Source organism: Melopsittacus undulatus, chromosome 2 (assembly GCF_012275295.1).
Source record: "Melopsittacus undulatus isolate bMelUnd1 chromosome 2, bMelUnd1.mat.Z, whole genome shotgun sequence".
NCBI lineage: Eukaryota > Metazoa > Chordata > Aves > Psittaciformes > Psittaculidae > Melopsittacus > Melopsittacus undulatus.
Window position 1 is genome coordinate 91,797,296 of NC_047528.1, and position 7,050 is coordinate 91,804,345.

The following is a 7,050-nucleotide window of genomic DNA, read 5'->3' on the forward strand; positions in this document are numbered from 1 at the left end:
CTTATTGGTAGGATAGTTATAAATAGTTTGAGCTTTGATGTATTTCTTTGTTTGGTCAGATGTTTGTCCATATGTTTCCAACAGTTCTTTTTTTATCTTTTGAGTTTTTTCATTCTTATTTTGTGTTTGTCAAGGCTGAACCACTGCTCATTCTTAGGCTGAACTGATTTCTTCTTCATCTTCCTCGCAATCGGCGTCATCGTTGTAGAAGTGAATTGTGGCTTGTACCGGAAAACTTGCCAGAACCTTCTCTCCAATGTTATTAAGAAACTTTTGGGATTTGGACTTGGGCAAATAAAGTCTAGTAAGAAAACACATTTTAAGGAAAAAAGTAAAACTGTGTGATGCTTTCGCAGCTAAGCTAAAGTAGCCTGAGTGTTAAAAGTATTTTATCTTTCTTTGGAGAGAGAAAAATCCTAGGGTTCCTTGTCCCTTAAAATAAAGTTGCTTACTAAAAAGTAATGTTGATTTTAAGTTATCTTAGTTGCTTTGGGCATATTGCGTATTGGATTTATCTAAGGTCCCACTCTGCTAGAGTGTTGCCAGGGCAGTGATGCATTCTTGAGATTGTTTGGTTTGGGTTCTAGCATAGTTCACAATGGAAGTGTCCCATGCAATGGGTAAAGTTTGAGGAATGTTTTCGGATTCTGGAATAAGATACCAGGTTAAGATTGGGATGAGCTGCCCATTGCACAGCATCTGATCTTAGTGAATCTTGTGTCTCCAGATGGAGGAGGAGGCATACACTGAGAGAGATTTCTTTCAAAATTTATATTGTTTTGTACTGAAATGATAAACATCTTAATTTACATTTCAGATTTTCACCAGCTTTCACACTAAAGCAAAACTTGTGTACTCTGTACACATACGCATTTTTGTGTGCATAGGTATTCACTTTGTATTCACTATTTCAGTTAAATTTGACAGTGATAAAGGTCACACAAATTTTAAGGTTCTACAACTTGGTTACAAGTTCATGTAAAGAAGAGGGATACTCTGTTAATTTTCCTTCTCTAAACCAAATTCCAAATCAGGAGTTGCTACATAATTAAGCCTTAAAGAATCTAAATGTTAGTGGAAACCTGTATGTATCCTCCAAGCATAGGAAAAGTTTCACCTGCAATTCAGCTTTTATTCAAGAGCAGATTTAAGCAACCTCAAGACACAGTTCTGTAACAAGTCACATTCCATTAGCAGCTGCTCACATTAATTATTTGAGCTTTGTGGGGTTCTTATCATATTAATAAATATAAATTAGATGAAGCAGAATAATGTTGTTTCTTTCCAGATTACTTTTTTCTTCTCTTTATTTTTACCATGTTGTTTCTGGTTCTCTCAGCCTAGGTATCAGTCCTCATAGAGGGATAAAAAAAATCCATGGAGTCTGGTGAGCAGATAAACTTCATTATTAAAAAGAGATACTCCAGGGACAAGCTAATACTTCTCCTGAGCAGAAATATATATTTTCTTGCAAGGTGTCACTTTTCCTGTATCTGGTGATAGGATTTAACTCACCTCACTGGATGCTGAAATCCCAGGGCTCCTTTTGATCTAAAATTTACTAGTTGACCATCCAGTTCTGACTGTAAAGAAACATATTTATTACTTAGAACAGGCTAAAAATGAAGATTTCACTTTTTATTTCTACAGGTAACCATAAAATTATACAGCAATTTTGCTTTTCTTTTTTCTTCTGTGCTACTTGTTTTACTCTGGCTAAATGTACTTCAGAGAATAAATGTGTCCACAGTCTGCTAATAGTTGCACATTGATCATTTGAGCTTGTACATCTTATGAGCCATGAAGCTGTATATTTTGCTTAAGTTCTTATAGAATACTGTAGAGACTGGTGAGCTAATAACACCACCAAATGCAAGTTCAGTGATTGGAAAAGGAAAAAAACTTTTCAGTCAGTTTGAAGGAATGGGAAGTTAGGGTTTGTCCTGATTTCAGCTGGGATAGAGTTAATTTTCCTCTTATTAGCTGGTGCAGTGATATATTTTGGCTTTAGTATGAGAATAATGCTAATAACACACTGATATTTTAGTTGTTGCTAAGTAGTGCTTACTATAAGTAAAGGACTTATTTTCTCACATTCAGTAAGGAGGAGCGCAAGAAGCTGGTAGGGAACATGGCCAGGAGAGCTGACCTGAACTAACCAAAGGGATATTCCATACCACAGAACATCATTCTTGGTACATAAACTGTGGGGAATATGCCAGGAGGAGCCAGTCATTGCTCAGGTCAGGCTGGGTATCAGTCAGTGGATGGTGAGCAATTGTACTGTGCATCCACTTGTCTTTCTTGGGTTTTATTTGTTTTTCTCTTTTCATTGTCCCCCTTTTCATTACAATTATTATTGTTATTGTATATAATAGATACAATCTTATTTTATTTCAATTACTAAACTGTTCTTATCTCAACCCGTGGGGTTTAGCTTTTTTCTTACTCTCCTCCGCATCCCACTAGAGAGGGTGTGGGTGATCTGCAGTGAGAAGCAGATGCATGGTACTTAGCTGCCAACTGGAGTTAAACCAGAGAGTTTTATAAAATACCTCTTAACTACACTGACCCATAGTTTGGACTTGGAATGTTCAAGTTTAATTGTAACCAAAGATCACACGAGCACATTAAAGAATCCAAACAGTTAAAATCAAGAGACAACTGGCATCTCATATTGCTATGCAACAAGCAATAAGAAGCAAGCATTTTGATACAATAGGGAAGGTAGAAATATGTATTTTAAGTATCAAACTTTAATTTAGCACAAAATAAATTCATTCAAATTAAGGTCAGAATAAAACTCAATAATTTGTAATTGTTAATGTTACTAAATCCTGTTAGGTTTGTAAATCTGCAAGCATCTCCCAGAATCACAGGGCCCTTTCTATGGTCCTCTTCTAGGCATGCATTTTCTTCCGTATCTTAAAACAAAAAGACTTACTTTTTCCTCCTGTCAATCTGATGTTGCATAAAATACAGATATTTAGCTTTGTAGTAGTAGAACTCCCGTTGAACAGAATGTAGAAACCATCCACTCTACTACAAACAAAGATGACTTTTGCCAATGTCAGAGTAATTCCATCTATGTTTCAGTGGAAGTAAGCTTCAGCATGGATGTTTTGGTGGGCCCCAAAAAACCCCAGGCTATGGACTAAGCAAGAGATCTTACAGAATTGTCTCTGCCTTTTATGCTGGCCTATTGCTCTCATACCCACCCGATTGTCTTGTAGCCAGAACGATTTGTCTTCAGGCTGTTAGGTTTTTGCTTAAGGGCTTTTTGTGTTTAATCAGGAGACTTATTTATTTTGTTTCCACAGTACAGTAAAATGGACTCCTGATCTGGCTGAACACTGTAGATGTCTGTGTTAAATACCATTTTTCTTCTTTCATATTTGCATTAAAATTAAACCAGCCTTTTTTATTGACCTGTATTTTTTACTCTATTCTCTTTGGAGTATATATTATTTTCTAATAATTCTATATGTAATAATAATATTGATTAAACACACATTATATACTTTTTCTTTTCATGCTAAAATAGACAATTTCTGAAAAATGATTCTAATAAAAACCAATTGCAACATCTAACTCAGTTTCTATACAGCAGAAAATGTTCATTTATGTTATATTGTAAATACACAATAGTAAATTTAAATTACTTTGTTGTTTTTATTTGGTCATAAATAATGTAACTGAAATTAGGTAGTAGGAAAAATGTTACTTTTATACAAGGAAAAGCATATTATGTGTAGGTAACCATAGGGAATATTGTAACACATGTTCTGGGCAATAGAGGTAGTATTAGTTTAATTTTTAGCAGTAGTTTCATATTTTATCATTTTTTCTTGAATCAGTTTCTCAGGTTATATTCTTACGTATATTCTTAAACATTACTTTTTGTAACTACACAGAGGATATTGAAACTTCTATTTACTTCACTCCAGTGTTTGAAGTGTCTACTGATCTGTAAAGCATTAGCATTTGTATGTGTGCACTGCAGAAAATAACAGTAGGCAGCATGCAAGTAACTAGCAAAACCATTGTGTTTAATCCATCTTTGAAGGCCACCTCCTAGAAACCTCAGTAACTGCTGAAGAAGATACTTGCCTTCCACACCTGTGGGCTGTAGGTTTGCATTAGCAACTCCTCCCCCCTAGGAACCACACAAAGTATCTAAGCATCTTTCCTTTTCTGTGACCCAGTTAAAAATATAAGGGCTTCCTAATCCTCATTAGGTCCCAAGCTACAGAGACATCTAGGATGCTGGAGCAGTGTGGATGTGATGTAAAGTGTAGTTGAGAAGGATCTGAGAAACTTCTGGCAGGAGAGAGAAAAGTTAAAAAATTGAAACCAATTGTTACAGTTAAGCTTAGCTTGAAACAATGCCACCCTGTGAGCAGGATTGTGGCAAGCTTCATACCTTGTTTGTTTTTCTCACTCAAGTGGGTGGAATTGCGAGTGTAAATTAAAACTTTTGAGCTGGTTGAATAAAATTTTCTCCAAAACCATAACCTCAGTAATAAATCACAACTTCCTGATTTCAGAAACCTTAGTTTCTTGAAATCTTCCCTGTAAGCATGTGCTCTCATGACTCAAACTCCTTTTATCCACAACAATTTACAGGTGTCTCTGGCAAAACTCAGAACACTGCTGGGAAGGGCATTCTTCCTTAGACTTTCATAAGGCACCTGCAGGGAGGACTAAGTCACTCCTTCAGATCTGTACAGTTACAGTCTCCATCATCAGCAGAAAAAAAGTGCAAGGTAAAGAGGTGCTGCAGGTGTTAAAATATAATAATAGAAATTGGGAATTTTTGAACACTTGCACTAAGGAGATTTGTTTTAATATGCTGAGCCTTTGGTAAAAAGTTGAAGATGTAACTGTGTATCAAATGCTGCAAAAACCTACTCAGGTGCTTAGAACTAAGCAGGGGAATAGCACCATTTCAATACGTATTTAAAGTTTGGGACCTAGATTGAATGCACTTCAGTCTCTATTTTTGTTCTTTGAGCCTAACAAATCTTCCTACATGAGTGAATAAATTTAACAACCACAGTGCCTTTCAAAGGCTCTTGCAATTAAGAGCTGCTTTAAAATCCAATTTTGTGTTAATTTCCTATCTGGTTTAGCTGTAGCAACATCCCTCCAAGAAAAACCAATCAATAAAATTGTGCACCTGAAAGTCGGGGTTTTTTTTTAAGTTCATCTTAAAAGTAATTTTCATTCCAACTCCCCCTGTACACAAAATACCACTACAGAATAGGCCTGGAAATTTCAAACTGAAAATACTGTTATTTTTTATAATTAAGTAAATGAAAACTGCTGTTAAAATAAGAGTTGAGTAAGCAGTGTTTTCTGCAGCTCTTTAAGAACTGATAATGATTCTATATGTGATACAAAACTAGAGATACTCTTAGCCATTATCATGTTCAGAACACTTTAATTTGAACCATATTTCCTAACACTGAAGGAAGGTTCAAATCACTTCCTGTGTTCAAATAGTTTCAATTTCTGCACCTGTTTTCTATAAGGGTTATTTTTCCAGAATTTAGTCTCACCATTTGTTGATTCTCTGTCATCTCACTGTCTCTGGCTGTGAGCGTCCAGGGCCTCCATAAGGCAGGGCTGCTGAAAGATTAAGATAGAGTAGTGCTCCTACAATTAATTATTTTTAAAATATCCATACAGTACAGCTTCTTTTGTTAGATTCTGCTGGGATCTTTTTAAATAATGTGATTTTTTTCTTTTCAACACATTTTGATTTGGTAAATCTGATTTCTATGGCAATATTAGTCCCTCTTCTGTCCACAGTGATTAAACAAAGTAGACAATTGCTTGTACATTTTTAACTAAGGTGTTATTTCACAACTCAAAGCAGCTGCATTGAAATCCAAATGATGATGTAATTAATACTGAAATCTTTTTATTTATGCAGCACTGCTACAAAATAAAAAGTATCCCTCCCTCTCTGACAGACTGTCTAAATACAGATTCCATGTTGGCATTGAGCGGTTGGTTATTTATTGAGTAAGCAACTCCAGCGTTCAGCTGACATGGGCAAACTGATCTAATTAGTTTAAGGGAGCATGTGTGGTGGTGGATGCTGCATATGCTGCTTGTTTGGCAGCAGGTACTTACAGTTAAAGATGCTCTTTTTAACACTACTTTCCACCTCTGCTGCTGTGTAATAGATCCATACAGTTGGGGAAATATACAAAGGACAAATAAACATAATAATAACAATATTTTGTTAACAATAACAACAATAATTTGTTATCACAACCTTAATTTTCATTTACTTCCATTTATAAGTTCTAAATATTTGACTGAAAAGGATAAAATATCAGCAAAACAAATAAAATACCTGTTCCAAGTGAAACATTTTCAGGAACATTTTGCCCTTCTGAAATTGGAAATTATTTTCTGTCTATTCAACGCTAAAATTACAGTCAGTTTTGAAAGGAAGCTGCTGAAAAAAATTCTCCCTGTGTCTGCCTTACCTCTCTGGGTGCTCCCTTGGGCAGTGTGGTGGGCGCTGCTGCTGCTGCGTGCCCTGGGAGTGATGATAGACACATTGCACTGCGGCCTGGAGCATGAGACTTGCAGCTGCACCCTCCATGGCATTTGATGGTCTGAAGCCTCATGGCTGGGCTCTTGACTGGGCTTTTCAGCCCCTCCTTTAACTTAACTTACCTAAAACAAACACGGCCTCAGGTAAAAGGGGAGAAATTGTCCTTAATGAGGTTTCTTTTTGACTCACTGAAAGAGTTCAAAGATAGACTCTCAAGTTGGCAGGCTGTTGTGGGGACAGCACTGCTAGGGAAACAGAGGCTTTTTGTTAAATTTGATTAGCAAATCATATGGGAAATAATCCATGCCTTTACCTTTCTGTCTGTTTTACAAAATCTGTGTTTGCTCTATATGAAATATATGATGTAAATACACTTTTTGAATGTTCTGAGAAAACTCTGTCGTAAAAAAGTTTAACAGAGACTTGAAGAGAATTTAAAATGTACAATAATTTTTAAATTACTGAAGTATTTTCCA

At 35.8% G+C, this 7,050-nt stretch overlaps 1 protein-coding gene across 1 annotated transcript; it reads right to left on the reverse strand.

Annotated features, from left to right (window-relative positions):
* Positions 1-153: 153 nt before the first annotated feature.
* RIPPLY3 (ripply transcriptional repressor 3) lies at positions 154-6,622 on the reverse strand. Its single transcript, XM_005151677.2, has 4 exons — positions 6,504-6,622; positions 5,562-5,631; positions 1,516-1,583; positions 154-301 (listed from the first exon to the last, which is right to left on the reverse strand). Exons 1-4 carry the CDS (start codon positions 6,620-6,622, stop codon positions 154-156), a joined length of 405 nt encoding a protein of 134 aa, XP_005151734.2.
* Positions 6,623-7,050: the final 428 nt, after the last annotated feature.